The sequence below is a fragment of the Bombyx mandarina genome, chromosome 19 (genome assembly GCF_030267445.1).
Source record: "Bombyx mandarina strain Sakado chromosome 19, ASM3026744v2".
NCBI classification, from domain to species: domain Eukaryota; kingdom Metazoa; phylum Arthropoda; class Insecta; order Lepidoptera; family Bombycidae; genus Bombyx; species Bombyx mandarina.
Genome location: NC_143225.1, coordinates 7,891,288 through 7,910,252, shown reverse-complemented (window position 1 = coordinate 7,910,252; position 18,965 = coordinate 7,891,288). Strand labels below are relative to the sequence as shown.

The 18,965-nt window shown below is 34.8% G+C and overlaps 3 protein-coding genes across 3 annotated transcripts; all 3 read right to left on the bottom strand.

The window, feature by feature from the left end:
• Positions 1–2,607: 2,607 nt before the first annotated feature.
• On the bottom strand, positions 2,608–5,796 carry LOC114243005 (uncharacterized). Its single transcript, XM_028174371.2, has 4 exons — positions 5,344–5,796; positions 4,428–4,463; positions 3,362–3,488; positions 2,608–2,809 (listed from the first exon to the last, which is right to left on the bottom strand). Exons 1-4 carry the CDS (start codon positions 5,764–5,766, stop codon positions 2,724–2,726), a joined length of 672 nt encoding a protein of 223 aa, XP_028030172.2. The 5' UTR covers positions 5,767–5,796; the 3' UTR covers positions 2,608–2,723.
• A 725-nt stretch (positions 5,797–6,521) lies between these two features.
• LOC114244691 (uncharacterized) lies at positions 6,522–11,913 on the bottom strand. Its single transcript, XM_028176579.2, has 3 exons — positions 11,693–11,913; positions 7,706–7,877; positions 6,522–7,131 (listed from the first exon to the last, which is right to left on the bottom strand). The coding sequence occupies exons 1-3, from the start codon at positions 11,696–11,698 to the stop codon at positions 6,782–6,784; spliced, it is 528 nt and encodes a 175-aa protein (XP_028032380.2). The 5' UTR covers positions 11,699–11,913; the 3' UTR covers positions 6,522–6,781.
• Positions 11,914–13,318: 1,405 nt separating this feature from the next.
• Positions 13,319–14,842, bottom strand: LOC114244087 (uncharacterized). The gene is made up of 2 exons (XM_028175808.2): positions 14,719–14,842; positions 13,319–13,841 (listed from the first exon to the last, which is right to left on the bottom strand). The coding sequence occupies exons 1-2, from the start codon at positions 14,725–14,727 to the stop codon at positions 13,611–13,613; spliced, it is 240 nt and encodes a 79-aa protein (XP_028031609.2). The 5' UTR covers positions 14,728–14,842; the 3' UTR covers positions 13,319–13,610.
• Between the last annotated feature and the right edge of the window lie 4,123 nt (positions 14,843–18,965).

The following is an 18,965-nucleotide window of genomic DNA, read 5'->3' as shown; positions in this document are numbered from 1 at the left end:
GAAATTTAAGCATAATATGTTCAGTATGTGTTCACAAACTGCGCGAAAGCAGTATCTGGTAATAAATTCAGACAATTCATCATTATTAGTTTTTATTTTATTTGATTGCTTAGATGGGTGGACGACCTCACAGCCCACCTGGTGTTAAGTGGTTACTGGAGCCCATAGACATCTATGATGTAAATGCGCCAACCACCTTGAGATATAAGTTCTAAGATCTCAGTATAGTTACAACGGCTGCCCCACCCTTCAAACCGAAACGCATTACTGCTTCACGGCAGAAATAGTTAGGGTGGTGGTAGCTACCCGCGCGGACTTACACTCCTACCACCAGTAAAAATACTGCACTTGCACATATCTACCTATTTTTATGTCTAAGCATTGGTGCGTTTTAGTTTGAGCAGTAGGATAGCACTTTTACCAATTTAAAGTAATGATCTCGATCTCTTCTTATAAATTATTTCGATCTCTTGAAATATTATATCTTATTCTTTCGTAGGCTTAGTCACGTCTTTTTTTTTTTTTTTTCCTACCTATGCTGATAGCCTTGAGAGGCTATTTCAGCTTCGCCCTAACGTTTGTAGGTGAGCTCGCGAGGCTCAACCGGAGAGTTGCTAACACTGACCCTAGCAAGAGCAGTGCTTCGCAGAATCTACCACCGGATCGGAAACGCGACCCATTGAGAAGATCCGGCGAGAAACTCAGTGGGCTGTGTCTATGGGTTAGTTCGCTCGTCGAGGCCTTCGTCGCAAGCGACGGGTTCGACGAGGACGGTGACCGGTTAGTCATGTCAGTTTTTGGTTGTTTCATTCAAATTAAAACCGTGCTATATAAGTTTTCATTTCAACAAGTAATCTGAGTAGGTAGTACATCAAAAAATCATTTATTTTAATGTGCGTTCAAAATTAGAAACGAAATATGCTAGTTGATAATTAATCGCTTAAATCGAAGCTTTTCAATCTTTATATACGCAATTAATGTTTTTAACATGCCAATGGTTTTTCAATTTTCCATCATAATTGAAAATGATTTTTAATTTGAAGCAATTATGTGTCGTTGTTGTTTTTTTGTGTGCTAATATTTCAGCGAGTAAGGTGAATTTTAGAGAAAAATCGCATTTAATAATAGATGTTTATTTTTTAGCGTAGTAGTATGGTAGTCTGTCTTACTAGTTATCAGAGAGAATTCGATGGACGAGATCACAAAACGTCTAGTTTCTAGTGGCTAACGTCTGGATAACGATAATAACAATGTACCGTAATGTCAATGTTGATGCCCATTTTGAGGCACGTGGTTGAAATCTCAAATATGTTTGTAATAAATATTCTTAAAAAAAAATAATCTCATAATACGTAAATATGGTGAAATTCCATATTATTTTGCTAGTGGAATTCAAGGTGGGTAGCGGCCTTGAAGTTTGAATGCTAATAAGTAAATTAACACAAAGTAGGTAGGTACGCCGTGAACTTCTCTATGTAATAAAAAAACATGTTTTTTTTGCCGCCTAATGAGATTTATTACCACAAATTTTCAGAAAATGAAATCAGATCGTTTAGAAGTGTCGTTGCCGAGGCAGATATTTCCGCATGAACTGCGGAATGTGAGCCTAGAAGCGCCTGTCATATATCATCCGCAACCATTCTCGTATCCGGGCTATCCTGTAATTTTATATCTTTAAATTAAATATTTATGTGTTTTTTTTTGTGATTTTCCTACGGTATTATTACAATCAGCTATTTGATGTACTTAGAAACTTTTCTGATCGAAAACGACCGTGTAAAATTACCTATTAGGTTTGAAATCTTTTTTGGCATTAATTAAATATCACGAAAATTATCCAGATTTTCATGTTTTAGAAATACATATTAATACTCGTATTTGTAGGGATAGCTACAGTTACCTCTTATTCAAGTACTTTAGATATTCCCTTTATTATCGGTAGCTATGCACAAGCCAAACCATTGATAAGTTCATCTATGATCGGAATTTCAAAGTACATACTATCAAGCTTTGGATACTATAAAATAATTTCCGAAAGCGGCAATGGTATAAATCAAGTCGCGGTTCTCGCTCCTATGCGTGTTGCTTCAACAGAATTAAATGTGGTTTTCCGTATCAAAAAAAATACATAAATCGAGAGCTCATTCTGATTCTCGGCGATGTAATATTTTTGTTTTTTTTTATGCTCTTGTAGGCAGACCAGCATGCCGCCCACCTGATAGTGAGTGGTTACCGTCGCCCATGGACTTCAACAATGCCAGGGGCAGAGCTAAGTCGCTGCCTATTGTTAAGTACTCTCCACAAGCCTCGCTTGAAGAAGGACATGTCACAGCGCTCGGGCAACACCGTAGAGGGGAGCTCATTCCAAGGCCAGATGGTACGTGGCAAAAATGGTCTCTGGAAACGCACTGTGGATGAACGCAGTGGCTCCAGTTAGTACGGATGAACCTTACTCCGGTGGCGGGCGGTGCGATGATAAAAACGAGATGATGTAATCATCTCAAACAATTACTTAAGATATGAATGAAGACGGAGCAATCTCTCGACTAACATGATCTTCGACAAATTATAAACAATTGTTTTCAAAACTTTATTAAGTTTATACACACTTTATGATTGGATACAAATGGATCATTACAATTTTGCTATTATATAAAATATTAGTAGACGGCTCATAACAACACAACAAATAAAAGAAGTCTGCTAGTTAGAATTTCTTGATTTCATATTCTTCTCTTTCTCTCAGCGAAGCGCAACATGAGACATTTTTCTAGTTTGTTTGAATATGAACATCCGTTGTCTTCGGTTTCTGTTAATGTAATAAAAATATTTAAATTATGAATGATGTAAAGGTAGGTATCTTAAGCTTATTTACCTTATACATAGATGTGATTATGGAATGGATCAAGGGTAACAAATACACTATACTCATCATAGATAATTGTAAATACTAAATCTAGTTTAATAAATAAATAAAAACACGCTTAAACAGCAAACTGAACTATAGTTTAATTTCATATTTATTTCTGATACTGATTAAGATAATTAAACGAAGTTATACCTAAAATTATTATAGGTACTGTAGTCAGCAATCCTTGCTGCGTGTGCAAATACATATATAAGTTAATCGGACATGTTGAATGCTGTGAAAATGTCGTTCGAAGATTCGCTTAGGTACATACAAATAAACGTACATACATATTAAGCTTATAAAAGCGTGTTAAAAAATGATGAAATTATCACCAACACAGAAAAATAAAAGTAAAATTTCAAACGATCTGACAGTGAAGTGTGAAGTTATTTGTTATACAAAATGGTAATAAATTAACATATTTGTTATTTATTCGTGCAACGACATTACCGGATTGTAGTTCTTGAAAGCAAGCATGTATTTGGTCATGTAAAGCAGCACGTGACTGTTGGGATGTGATTGAAGACTGCACTAGGTTCCAAAATTCAGCTTCACGTGGGATACCACGCGGATCCACCTGAATTTAGAACTTAAAATAAATTTGTGTAATTAGAAAATATAGGGTGTACTTTTTAGCAGGAACTCAAGTATCAAGGTGGGCATTCACTTTATATTATCTATAGGGTATGTATAGGGTCCGTTAACCATTTAATATCAGGTGAATCGTATGTTCATTTCTCCATCTATTTTTAATATTACGTTATGTTTGTTACGAAATTTTGAACATCAAAAATTTTAATATAGTATACCTAATATACCAGATGATTTTTCTTTTAAAATAATGACAACGAAAAACACCAAACCTCACGCCTGTTTTGTTCTTAAAAAAATAAATAACTATCAATTATATTATTTGGTATAGAGAAGGTATGTATTTATTATGCATAACCAAAGAGATTAAAAAAAAGAGTACTTACTTCGATTAGAAATTTGTACAGTGCACTTTGTGTTGCGCCAGAAAGTGGATTAAAGTTAATTGTTAATGGTGTATTTTAACATTTTTTTTTATTGCTATAATAAATATAATCTTGGAGTAAATAGATACCTACACTTCCAATAAATACTACAAGGTCCGTCCGTCCGTCTGGTATATAACTTAGCTCTTAGAATATGCATTTAAAATATACGCGAGAAGTCGAGGGTAGGTGCTTTAGTTTTTTCAAAGTCTGATAATACATGATTTACTAATGATTATTATTATTAAAAATTTATTAATAAGTAAACCACATGTTATTGTGATGTATTATACTAGAAATATCATACCATAAGTATATAATAATATAATACATATTTAAATAATATATCACACTCAACCAGCAGCATAATATATCTAATAATATTATGTACTACATAGGTAAAAGCGTTCACACATGTCAATAGACGACGCAAAGTTTGCATTTCAAACGTTTTGTTCGTTTGCTATCCATCGTAAGGTAATAAAAAACATTGTACTTACCACTTGTAAATTAGCAAACACACATTGACTAAGGCACTGAAACAAGGTGACTTATCAGAATAAATAAGGATCGGTAAAACCCTAATTTGATTAGTACTCGAACAAGGGCTTAATGACTCAGAGGTATGTTTTTATTTTATTTTATTATTAGTCAACTACAGATCGTGTTGTCGTGCTTATGGCTTAAATTAACCGGTTACCTAAATCCATAAACATCACAAATATGAGTTGTAAGTGTATGTAATAAATATTAAAAATATAACATCTTTGTCGAATCAATTGAAATGAATCACCATTTACGCATTCGTCAATTCACGCATACGAACAAAATATTGTAGATGAATCTAATCTATACTTCTATACTAATAATATTATTATAATTATAATTATATTATTATTTTATATATTATATTATTATAATTATAATTATAATTATATTATAAAGAGGAAAGATTTGTTTGTTTGTTTGTATTGAATAGGCTCCGAAACTACTGAACCGATTTGAAAAAATCTTTCACTTTTTGGAAGCTACGCTATTGCCGAGTGACATAGGCTATAATCTTTTTTGAAAAAGTTTGGGATCCTTACTAAAACTCCAATAATGTAACCCAAGGTGTAAAAAAATTACCTAAAATATTCTTTACATCGCGTGCCCTGCGAAAACTATTGATTATAGAATAAAATAATGTACTACGACTTTGTAGAACACAGTATTATTTACAAAAAGTGTCGCGACAGTATATGTTTAATTATTATGGTTATGCCGCAATAAGTGTTATTTTATTTTTTTAAATAAAACAACGTCAAATATTGTTGAAATTTTTGTTAAAGACCCGAGCGGGGCCGGAGCGGGCCGCTAGCCGGCAATAAATTTAAATGTGTTTATTTATTTAAAAAAAAACCCAATAAGTCTTACCTGGTCAGTGTCAGATTTATTAAAAAGTGGTTCGTTGCGTTTCGCCCTATACAGTTTTCTAGAGTTGTAATGATGGGCGCCTCCCGTTTGTGGTGACGAAAAACTAAACCATTGTTTTTCATTAGGTGCATCGTTTTCAAAATCGTCATCAGTTGTATTAATTTTGTAAATCTGCTCACGGCTCCCATCAGTGTTACGTCTTTCGAGAATATATTTCTTTGACGTTTGCTTCGAGTTGCCGTCTAAACCACCATTATTATATAAATCATTAGATCTTTTTTGTCGATTACCGGCTCCTAAATCCGTAATAGCACAAGACTTAAGTGCCATAGATATTTCATCTTCTAGTAATTGAATATTGCCTTGACCAGAACACAAAATCAGTGTTGGAAACACAGAGAAGAATATCAAAACTGCGACCATTGCTAAGCTTCTGCTGTATGTACCGGATAGTGCGGTTATATCAGTGATACACACAGGAAACTAAGTAATTACTACTGACATTTGATTGCCACTGATTGTTAACTTGTACAAAGAAAGATCGACGTTGATGCAAGTACAATCAGTTCAGCTTAGTAAGCAGGTACTACTTTTTATGTATGTGGAATGTATTTATTGGAACTAGGTGGAAGTATAATTAATTAAATATAAATTTTAGAGCCAATTACATAGTTAGAGTATAATACGCTTTATTGTACAACAGCGTAGAAAGAAAACAAATGTAAAATATTAGTACACAAAAAGTATTACGAGCGGTGTTATCACTAACATTTAACTCTTCCATACAACCTTCAGATCGAGAAGTATCATCTAAGGAAATATAAGTATTACGGTGCGCTAATCGATTGAAAAAAATATATATATGACAATAATATGCTGGTAATGTTACTATTTTAATACATCCTCCTCCTCCTTGCGTCGATAATCCTCAATGATGAGGGTCGTGGCCTCCTCTAAGAACTTTCTCTTGGATTATCCTGTGCCACTCCTGCCTATCAAATGAAACATATATAATAAAGAAGGAAAGAAAGAAAGAAATCATTTATTCGCTAAGCATAGTGAAAATGAGTTATTACATAAGTTAAAATAATATAACAAATAATAAATTTAATAATAAATAATTACATAAGTTACGATTTCGTAAATTTTTTTAATTTCAAATTATTAGTGTGTACGAATAAAACTGAATTTTTTTTTACATATTTTATTTAGAATTTAACATTATTGCAGATAATTATGTCTCGCGTTCAATTTATTCCCTTTATTATCTTTACACAGTTTTAGTTTATTCCTGAGAATCTGATTTTTCTTTTATATCTTACCACAATTCGATTTTTGTTTTTACAAACTGTCGATGCTATGGGAATAATTCACACGCGGAACCCATAGAAATAGTTTATTATTTGAGGTTTCTAAAAAAGTATAATATATCCTTATCCTAGCCTTTTCCGTAATGTCCCCATTTGCCATTTCCCCAACCACCCCAAGACGGTTGGTTGTCGCCCCCGTATATTCTGACAGCTCCGGATCCTGGTACGTAGGCACTGTAACCGTTTCCAGCTAGTGCAGATTTACTGAGTACACCACCCGCGAGTCCAGAAATAGCAGCATACGTATTACTGATTATACCCGATCCGGGTGCTGGTCTCCCGTAAGTTCCGGATAAGCTGAAAGACAGAGGCACGTGGATCGTCGCACCATAATTCACTGATCGAACGAAAGGCCAAAATGTTTCAGATGTCGTCATAGCTTCTTCACTGTTCCCTTTATTTGTAACGCAACCGCTCGCTGAAATTAAGTGATTTTATCTATACTAATATTATAAAGCTGAAGCGTTTGTTTGTTTGAACGCGCTAATCTCAGGAACTACTGGTCCTATTTGAAAATTCTTTTAGTGTTACATAGCCCATTTATCGAGGAAGGCTATAGGCTATATAACATCACGCTAAGACCAATGCAAGCGGAGCACCAATAAATAATGTTCCAAAATCGGGGTTTTAATCCATTTTGAGAGCTTCCACTGCGTGCGCTGCGGAAACGGTTAAAGTTTCGCTAAAGTAATGTATGCGAGAATTGTTTCCCTTTAAAAGATCTTAAAAAAAGCCCGCGACAGCATATGTCTATATATTAACATTGGCTAACTATAACGTTTTTTTCTGTTAAACAAATTTGTTCTAAAATTAAGTATTACTTGTGAACTATTCCATGCGGACGAAGTCGCGGGCAAACGCTTTTTTAATTTATATGATTTTAATGTTATTTAGAATTTTGGAAAGATAATTTTTGATTTTTTCTGTTATGTGTACTTTGGTGCTTGAGTAATCTTTGAGTGTTTGAGAAATTATTGTACATTTATGTGTACCTGGCGCTGATTCCGTGGAAGTATCCCTTTCTATTCTGTGATCATCAGATCTTGACCATTTCTCGTTTGGAGATTTTTCTGTGAACGGTGGACTCGGTACAAGATATAAGGCTGGATCCAAGACACCGCCCATTGTGAATTTTAGATAAATCGACAAGGTTACCAATTTTATCTGAAACAGAATGCCTGATAATGAGTTTATTTGTAAAATGTAATTGGATTGTTCTTTATCGAAGGTAAAATTATGGTTCTTAATTTAATGAACGGTTTTCTGCAGCGTAAGGGGTCAAATAATATGCAACGTTAACTATCATCGAATAAAATAAATATGACAAAAAAATAATCGGGTTAACGATGTTTTCAAGATAAGCTTAATTTATCCTAGTGTCGAACTACACGTTAGGGCCAAGATAGGGGCAAGATAGCTCTGACGATCGTATTATGTAAAACATTTAATGGTAATAAATCTTACGACACGATCAATCGATCACTTATCTAGATAAAAAAAGCTTAAAATGTTAATCCTTAGACAAATAGCCAGTAGAATTATCGATTTTAATTCAATGCTTTACTGACATAGAAACATAATCTAATTTCATTTGATGACTAAGGCTGTTGTTATTTCTTGACTGATTCAGTTTAATTGTAATTTACGATAGGATGAGTGAATGAGAATGCGTGCATTGTGTGAGAGTTGTCAGACTATGAGGTAGTTTTTTTTTTGTTATTTCTTAGATGAGTGGACGAACTCACGGCCCACCTAGTGTAAAGTGGTTATTGGAGCCCATAGACATCTACAACGTAAATGCGCCACCCAACTTGAGATATAAGTTCTAAGGTCGCAAGCTATTATTGATCGAAGGTCTCAAGTATAGTTACAACGGCTGCCCTACTCTTCAAACCGAAACGCATTACTGCTTCACGGCAGAAATAGGCAGATCGGTGGTGCCTACCGGTGCGGACTCACAAGAGATCCTACCACCAGTAAAACTCACGGCATACCCGGCCCCGAATGATTATTACCCTGGCCTATAGGCATCGCATTGTGAATTTACGGTTTAATCTCTATTGTATTGTGCGACTGCTCCACCCTTCAATTTGGAACTGGCATCTGGTGGACCTATTCGTGCGTACTCACAAGAGGTCCTACCACCAGTGAACTAAAAACCAGGTACTACAAATGTGTGCAGCTCCCAAGTAGAATAAGTGAAACCTTCAGAAGTCTATCTCATTCTCTCGCAAGCTAAATTCTATATATACATATTATATATGTTAATTTATCTCTTTTCAGTATTACTTTTTCGTTTAATCGAGTTTCAATTTGGCTTAAGCGACCTTTCGCTTAATACGTGACATTTATCTTTGTAATTAAAGGACCGTTTTATTTGTTATTAATACCAATTCGATGTTTTTAATTGAACTTCAATTAAATGTATCCCATTCAAATAGCTGAAGAAGTTTTTTTGTTATGATTTTTTTTGCTTCGCTTTCTCTGTCCCTATATCCCTATGTATGCTTAAATCTTTAAAACTACGCAACGGATTTTGATGCAGTTTTTTAAATAGATAGAGTGATTGAAAAGGAAGGCTTATATGTATAATGACATCCATTAAATAGTGGAGAAGTCAATAATAAATTACAATTTCTGAAGCGAAGCGAGGGCGGGTCGCTAGTATTAACTAAACCAAAAATTGAGTAGTACTTTAGTAAGTAGTGTTTATTTAAATTAATTCATCAACATTATTCAGTTCGCTCTGTCTATTTCTACGCGTTCTACTGTTATGTTAAATGTTAGGATAATCGTTATTCTGTAACATAATAAAATTCGACCTTACGTCCGGAGGTGGGGGGCAGCATTCATATTTAGACGTCAAAATGATGTACGACAACGAAAAAGTTTTCTTTCAAATTAATCGAAGTAAGTCATTTTAGTTTTAGTTTAGTTTAGTTATGTGGTCGTCGTGGCCTAACGGATAAGACGTCCGGTGCATTCATGTTGAAGCGATGCACCGGTGTTCGAATCCCGCAGGCGGGTACCAATTTTTCTAATGAAATACGTACTCAACAAATGTTCACGATTGACTTCCACGGTGAAGGAATAACATCGTGTAATAAAAATGAAACCCGCAAAATTATAATTTGCGTAATTACTGGTGGTAGGACCTCTTGTGAGTCCGCACGGGTAGGTACCACCGCCCCGCCCATTTCTGCCGTGAAGCAGTAATGCGTTTCGGTTTGAAGGGTGGGGCAGCCGTTGTGACTATACTGAGACCTTAGAACTATATCTCAAGGTGTGTGGCGCATTTACGTTGTAGGTGTCTATGGGCTCCAGTAACCACTTAACATCAGGTGGGCTGTGAGCTCGTCCACACAGCTATGCAATAAAAAAAAAATAAAAAAAAGTTTATGTCGAAAACTAAACAAATCTATACTTAGTCTGGCCATAAATACTGTTACAATAATTAATTTAAAAAAAAACAAAATATAACATTTGAATTTGGAATCTGTCATTTTTATATGATTGCTCATTGAGGTTTCTCATTTTGGCGCCAATCCATTATAAAATATTTTTCGATATTAAAGTGGAGTGGGGTGATAAAGAGAACCGAAACGCTGTGATTGCATTACACAAAGTAGGTATGGAGCCAAATGCAATTTTTAAAACTCTCCATACGCTTGGTATTAGTAAAATGTTTGTGTACCGGGCTATTGATAGGTGCAATGAGACCTCCTCGAAACAGGTGGTCAAAACAGTAAGGGAAATAATTCCAAGAAATCCTGTCCGAAAGCAAAAGATTTTATCTCGGGAGATGAAGATAGCACCTAGAACCATGTCGCGTATTTTAAAAGATGACTTAGGACTTGCAGCCTATAAGAGACGTACTGGTCATTTCTTAACTGATAATTTAAAAGAGAATAGGGTGGTAAAATCGAAACAACTACTGAAGCGGTACGCAAAGGAAGTTCATAGAAAAATATTTGTTTACGGATGAGAAAATTTTTACAATTGAGCAACATTTTAACAAACAAAATGAACGTATCTATGCTCAAGGAAGCTTCCCAATTAGTCGACAGAGTGCAACGTGGGCACTATCCGACTTCAGTGATGGTTTGGTGGGGTATTAGCTATGAAGGAGTGACTGAGCCATACTTTTGTGAAAAAGGTATCAAAACATCGGCACAAGTGTATCAAGATACCATTCTTGAGAAGGTAGTGAAGCCCCTTAACAACACCATGTTCAATAATCAAGAATGGTCCTTCCAGCAAGCTCGGTCTACGCAGTCTTGGTTGGAAACGACGTTTCGGACTTCATCAGAGCTGAAGACTGGCCGTCGTCTAATCCCGATCTTAATCCGCTGGATTATGATTTATGGTCAGGTTTAGAGAGTACGGCTTGCTCTAAACGCCATGATAATTTGGAGTCCCTAAAGCAATCCGTACGATTGGCAGTGAAAATTTTTCCCATGGAAAGAGCCCGTGCTTCTATTGATAACTGGCCTCAACGTTTAAAGGACTGTATTGTAGCCAATGGAGACCACTTCGAATAAGCTTTTTATACTTTAAATTGTTTTATTTTTATGTATTAAACTAACACACTGTAAAAGTAATAAATGTTATTTTTAATAGAATTTTTTTTCTCTTTTGTCTCAGTATTTATGGCAAGACTAGGTAGGTATATAAAAATGAATTGCTGTTCGTTAGTCTCGCTAAAACTCGAGAACGGCAGAACAGATTTGGCTAATTTTGGTATTGAATTATTAGTGAAAGTCCACAGAAGGTTTAAAAGGTAGATAAATATGAAAATGCTCGGAATGAAATAAAAATAACAATTTTGTTTTTCCTTTAATGTGTCTCCCCCCCATCGGACGGATTCCTTTTGTTTATTTTATATTTATTTTATACAAAAGTTTAGGTCTTAGGTTAGGTTAGGTTAGATCTTATTTATCGATTGAGGCATGTCGAAAACTACACAAATAAATACTTACAATCATTTCGAGACAGACTCTTCTTAGTTGATAGTAAATTATAGTTTGAAGGACACAGTGACACGAGCTCAGTGTTGTTAACAAGAACGATAGTTTTGAACTGGGACCGGGAACATTATGTTTGAAGGTCACGGGGAAAGGCTTTCTCCCTCTGCTGGATAACTGGCTTGGTTTACGTTATAGATCAAGGTCGGTTAGATATTTGTAGTGTTTGGTCGATTTATGTTGAGTTTAATGTAGTTGTTGTACCTAATCGTAGTTATCTTCGGATTTCAAGAGTCATAAACATAATTAAAACTATTTTTACAGTTTATTCTCTGGTTTTATATGTTTTATTTTTATTTTTATTTTATTATATGTGACATTAGAGGAGGCCTATGTCGAAAGACAAGCTGTTTCCTAAACATACCGGACGTCGATACTTAAAATATATAATAAAATCCTAATATTTAGATATAAGTATTGTATATTTTAACAGCAATAAAGGCTTATTATTATTAATATTTATATGTAAATTATCGAAAAATCTAAAAGAATTTACGTAATATTTAAACGTAGGTAGTTATGAGTTTAATATGTCATACCTAACGTTCAAATAACAACTTTATTAAGGCTAAGTTTTTTTTTAATAAAGGGTAAATAGCCTTGTCGTCTATCTGATTGTATTTTGTATAGCCGTTCGTGTAACATGTTAGGTAAGTATCATACACTTAATTCTGTAACACATATAAACAATAATTCACCTTTTTTTTTCTAACGCACCTATTATTTACTGAACCAGCATCACTGGTGCCGGATCTCGAACCTGCGATTTCTCGCAGGAATAAATACGGCTATGCTACTGCAATTCCTATTTTGGACATGTCACTTATGGACATCACCAATGCTAGGCATACACCAATGCCGCTGTTTTCATAAGCCGACTCTGTTTACCATGATTATTTATACTATTTACCTATACATAAAATGTTCAAAGCAACGCTAAAATGTCTTATACGTATGTAATAATCTAATGAATTGTGCGAGTCGTGAAATAATTATCAAAACGATTTCCAGAATTAATTTGTTACTTATATAATCGAATCGCGGCAATGAAACAAAAAAATTAAAAGCATTTTCAAATTATGATCGGATTTTAAATCCATAGCTTTTTACTGGCATATGGATTATAACCACCGTCATTCTGTTTTATTAGGTAGACTAACTTCTTTAAGCAAGACGAAATACATAAAACCAGTTTGCATCTAGAATATTAGGTATTTATAAGCGTAAAAACATGAGAATTAATTAATCAATCTGCCGTTCATTGAAGTGTCACAAATTATTGAAAATCATTTGGCATTTAACGTTAGTGTAATAGTTCATGCTAATTTATCTTATACGAAAAATAGATAATTGATCAGTGGATGTTCAGTTCAATGATCAGTTCTGTCATTTCATTTTAAATTAAATCGCCTTGTACTAAGTATTTTTTTCTAAAGAATCGTACTGTATGCAAATGATCAAATAGCATGCGGGTACCACATCAAAATAGAGTCTACTAATACAAAATATTTGGAAATCAGTTCTACTCATGTAATACATAAATCTTGGTTTTAAAGGGACTCGAAATGTAAAAGAAAATAGGAAATTTTGTACTTTTTATTATTCATATTAAAAATTAGAAGACATTGTACATAGTGCTTAATTAATATTAAATTTAAAAATACAATTCATTTGTAAGTGATTTAACTAATGGTACACAATTACTGCTTGTCAAGTTCTTTAAAATTGAATTTAATACATCATGTAAGATGGTAATAATTTAATTTTAACGTTATAAGTAGGTAGTTATAGGTAATAGATGTGTCACAAATTAAAATTTGTTGCTCCTTAACTTGATAAGACTATTCTATGTAAACAGCTTTTTAAAAGGCAGTTAGCGTCCGTGTCCATAACCACCTTTGTAGCCTCCATGGCCACCATGATGACCACCGCCGTAGTGACCACCACCGTGGTGACCGCCGCCGTGGTGTCCACCGCCGTGGTGTCCACCGCCATGATTCCAACGAGACTCGGCGGGTTGGAGGTCTTCAGCTCCCGTGAAGACCGAAGGGAGAGCGGAGACATATGCGAGGCACGCACAGATCAAAACAGTGATATAGTAGAGCTGCAAAATTAGCAATTGTCGAAATTATAATGTGTCTACTCAAGCGTGTTTTGGCTTTGTGCAGTTGTGTGAAATGACATACGTCGAGCATCGTTTAACATATATCGTAAATTGGATGGGTAAACAGCTTTACAGTCCGCCTATATAGTGTTAAAATGTTACCGGAGCAAATAAGATATCTTTCAAAAATGGAAGAAAGGCAACGAAACGTGAATTCTGTCACACTTCTTGAGACACTAGAGCAAAGACTCAATTTCATGGTATCAAGGCTATGGTATATGTCTTACTGCTTCGCAAAGAAAATAGGCAGGACTGCAATTACAACTCTAGATTGAGAGTTACTCTCTGACAATTTGGTGAAGTTAATTAAAGATGACAAAAATGAATAATTATTATAGTTCCAGCTAATGCTGTAGGACTAAATAGGATAATGTAATTCACGAAATAATTTAGATTCTATTAAACAATCAATAATGGTTTATAGCAATATTCAATTTAAAAATGAAAATATGTATATCTATTCACGTTCTTATTTGCATTGCAAATGTGTTCACCATAGATGCCATGTAAACTACTTACTATCCTAATTTTAATTTATTATGTACTAAAGATAAAGTACGTGATTATTTTGAATAAATAAAATAATTGTAAAGAGAATGAAATACCTAAACAAAGAAAATTGTACTGCCTGTTCATTTTGAAATTAGGCAATTAAGGTAGGTACTGACAATAACATTTGTCTAAACAATGAAAAATATACATAAAAATATGATTTAAATTAGTGACCCCGAGTTAACAATTTTCTTGAATTGCAGAGTACATAAAGATTTTCATGAAATGGCAGAGTACATAAAGATTAAAATATAATTGTACTTACAATGTTCATCTTGGAGTGCTGTCGGAACAGTGTATGCCTCGGTTGACCACGAGTAGCTATTTAAATGGTTCGAAGAGGAAAAGCTCTGTTAATTGCGACGCAAAAGATGTTATTATTTTTAAGGAAATAGGTATACGTGATGTTTAGATATGAACACAAATCTAAAATTCGTCATTTATGAAACATTTCGTCACACACCATCGTTAGGTTGCCGAAAGTGTTGCCGAAAACTATATGACCTACGGATACCATCACTATTTTATTAATTAATTTCGTGACATTGGCCTTTCTATAGTTTTACTCACTCATTGCCTGTGTATAGTTTTTTTTGTCGTATACGTATAAAAAAAATAGATATTGTGATCGATATTGGAAGTTGGGACATCGCACTTTTTTTGATATTTTTATAATTAAGCATTTCATAAATAAATAATTGGTGAACACAAGCGCATTGCGCTAAGATTATTTGTCTAATAGTGATACTCATATTTTATGGTTTTTTTTAAATACCAAATATGGGTGATGGATGATCGTGTCCTCACGAGCCAGGGGTTGAGTGGTCACCGGAGCTCATAGATATCACACCGTGAATGCGGCCTTCTGTCTTAGTTTTTATTTTAATACCTATAATCAAGGAGATTTAAGGTCTATTTTTATTGAAGTACTCGACAACAAAAGTTATACCTATAAAATCATTCTCATTTTATTAAATTTTATGTACAACAGCTTAGAGCAATATAATTTTTAATGAATTTCAGGGTAATACAATTCTTAACTCTGTATTTAAATCCAGTTTTGGCTTTTTGCGTGATGTTATTATGATTTGTTCTAATACAAATTACGGTTTTTATTTTTATGATCACATTTTCCTCAAGCCTACTTACTTATTAGACGTATATTTTGAAGATTAATTGAGACGTTTATTAGTTTCTTAAGCTCACGTGATCAGTTGAGTCACCTCAAAATTTTTATTCTGCGCAATATTTTCTGGTCACATCGACTTAGTTCAAAGAGTCAGTAAGCTGAAGTGGCAGTGGGCTGGCCATATATGCCGTGGAACTGACGATCGCTGGAGCAAACAGGCTCCCGAATGAAGATCGCGCAGAGGATAACGCAATGTGGAACTCTCCCTGGCTAGGTGGTGCAATGACCTCCGAAAGGAGGTCGACAGGAGGTGGATGAGGAGAGTCGAAGGCCGGGCTCAGTGGTGTGGATTGGGGGAGGCCTATGTCCAGCAGTGGACGACTGGGCTGGTGATGATGATGATGATAGAAAAAATTACAATGTTTTCAAATTTTCATATTGATTAAAACAGTATCACGCTTAGGTTAAAATATAATAATGATATATGTATAATAATGATAAATATGTAATAGCGATTATCAAACGTTTCGTATTCGAGTGCCTTAGACTAGGATTTTGTTCTGTGAACACACATACGAAACAAAACAAAACGTGTGGCACTCGGGAACTGCCGCGGTAAAGCTGTTGCATAGCATTTTTTATCAACTTATGCAATTATAATTAGACAATGATAATTTAATATTAAAACAATAATAAAACAAGACCACGCTGTATTAAACATTAATAAAAGCAAAACATTAACTGTCCCCTTCACACTCATAAGATAGACCGCGCGAGAGAGAGATGGGCAAACTTTTCATGATGCGCATGTAGTATGACGTCACGCCACGCGCTTATTCACAAACACTACACAAGCGCAACGTGTGAATGTGTTGAATGCGAGCTACATAGTAGGCGGAGTGAGGGGTGTTAGGTTTTTTTCGTTACGGAATTTCATGATTCGGTCGTAGCGCTCAAGGCCCGCGAGAAAAGCTATGCAATAGCTTAAAGCTTGTTCCTGCCTAGACCTCGTGCTTGGTAGGCAACACTTTTAACAAAGATTAAGACGATCTGAGTCACCGGTTGATTAACTAGAATCTTAATGGTACTGTAGTCTGCTCGTAATAAAATTGTAGGCAAGTTATGAAAGCAATTAAGGAGATATAGGTTTATTTTATTTTATTGTACAGACGAGTGAATAGGTGCATGACCTACCAATCGTTAAGTGTGAATGTCGCAACTCTACATTGAGACAAGAGGTTGTTATTCGAGGTTCAAATTTTATGTAATTGCATAGACGGGGTGATCAAACTCACGGTCGACCTTGCTATGTTTCAGGGATCTTGGTTGGAAATATTCTAGATAAATGAAACCTGTAGAATATTAAGCTATGTTACCTACCTACCAAATGTGTATTACCCTGTCCTGGTGAAACTGGAAAGGCCTCCGGGCCACCAGTAATCCTACAATCATAAAAAAAAAAAAAAAATGTGTATTAGGCCAAATTAGTTTTACTATCTTAGAAATAAAATCGAATTACAGAAAAAATGGTCAGATGAGCCCAGTGCCCGTCTAAAAAAACGAATGTAATTGTTTTTTTTTTTGGTACTATAGCGTATGTGTATTTGTAAGGTCAAAGATAACATGTTGACAGAATCCGGTATAATTTTAATTTAATGTATGAATAAATTTAAACTAAAATAATTAGGTAGGTATGTTTGTTTTATATATAGGTTATTTTGTGTAGCAATTTTTTTTAAACCAATTCAGAAATATGAATTCGATCGGCGACCTTTCTTTCTAAGTGTAGATATATTAATACATATATTGTATTATTATTCTCCGGTGAAAAACTTCAATTTATTAGGAGTAAATTTGTACTTTAAAACGTAACAAAACATTCCTCCAATTCTTCTAAATTTGTTGTCCAAGTTTATAACTTAGTAATGTGACATGTGTACTGTAATTCTGGCCTCACAGGTTTTATACATATGTGGTATGAGTAAATTGAATATCTTTGATATGTATTATTTATATGATCACGTTTTAGAACTAGCGTGATTTAAAACTGGATTCGGAGATCTTTAAATAAATTCAACTTTTATCAAGAGTTGATGGGTCGGAATACGAGATATTTTGACAGCCGAATTTGCTTGATGTGAACAGCGATTTTCATGTTATGATGTCTTTAGGATTCTGTAGCCACTTAATACTAGGAGGGTCATGAATTTTTCTCTCATCGACAGCAACAATTTAAAATTACGAATACAGCAGACGTAATATGAAACTTTGTCGTAGTACCACAATTTTTTATTTATTGCTTAGATGGATAGACGAACTCACAGCCCACCTGGTGTTAAGTAGTTACTGGAGCCCATAGACATCTACAACGTAAATGCGCCACCCACCTTGAGATATAAGTTTTAAGATCTCAGTATAGTTACAACGGCTGCCCCACCCTTCAAACCGAAACGCATTACTGCTTCACGGCAGAAATAGGCAGGGTAGTGGTATCTACCCGCACGGACTCACAAGAGGTCCTACCACCAGTAAACCCACCACCGCCCACTGAGTTTCTCGCCGGATCTTCTCAGTGGGTCGCAATCCCAGTCCAGTGGTAGATTCAACGAAGCAATGCCCCAGGGCATAAGGTTAGTGTTAGCAAATCCTCCCAGGTTGAGCCCCGTGAGCTAACCAACCAAACCGTGCGTAGTTGGATTACTCCTTAAGCTACTAACGATCAGTAAAAAAAAAATAGTAATAGTATCTCATTACAAAGATCACATGATTACGCTGGACATTTTAAGTCGGATAGTAACCTGCGAATCCCTAGGATAGAGAGAGAGTGAGAGCTATGTTCAGCTATTAATAATAAGGCTAGTGTTAGCAAAACCTCCCAGGTTGAGCCCCGCGAGCTAACCAGCCAAGCCGTGCGTAGTTGCAGTAGCCCTTAGGTTACCAAGGATCAGTAAAAAAAATAGTAATAGTATCTCATTACAAAGATCACATAATTAAGCTGGACGTTTTAAGTCGAATAGTAACCTGCGAATCCCTAGGACAGAGAAAGAGTGAGAGCTATGTTCGAGTTCGGCTATTGTTGTCTTTGTTTATTTATTGCGCTGAACAGATATAAGTACGTGCCCTACTGCATTGACGTGCTTTGAGATTCAGCGCCTTTGGCCTGTAAGCTTTGCCCACCCTATACATTAATGGTAAAATCAAAAACTATTTAGGTATCACAAAATAAAATCCTGTGGTATTTTGTTGTGAGCTGAAAATGACGATAATTAATGAGAATACAAAAAATGAGAACACTAAAATACCACATAAAGAAATAAACACCATTTATTCAGTGTTTTTACACTTTTTTCCGATAGACAGATTGATTAACAAATGATACTTCT

Bases quoted from the DNA above. Each gene is read 5' to 3' on its own strand.
- LOC114243005 (XM_028174371.2), bottom strand. From the start codon at position 5,766: ATGGTCGCAGTTTTGATATTCTTCTCTGTGTTTCCAACACTGATTTTG. The intron at 4,464-5,343 runs GTAAGACTTATT...ACCTTGTTTCAG, and splicing joins ATAAATCTGACACTGACCAG to TGCCTTAGTCAATGTGTGTT. The intron at 3,489-4,427 runs GTAAGTACAATG...TTCTAAATTCAG, and splicing joins TGTTTGCTAATTTACAAGTG to GTGGATCCGCGTGGTATCCC.
- LOC114244691 (XM_028176579.2), bottom strand. The intron at 7,132-7,705 runs GTACACATAAAT...ACTTAATTTCAG, and splicing joins TTCCACGGAATCAGCGCCAG to CGAGCGGTTGCGTTACAAAT.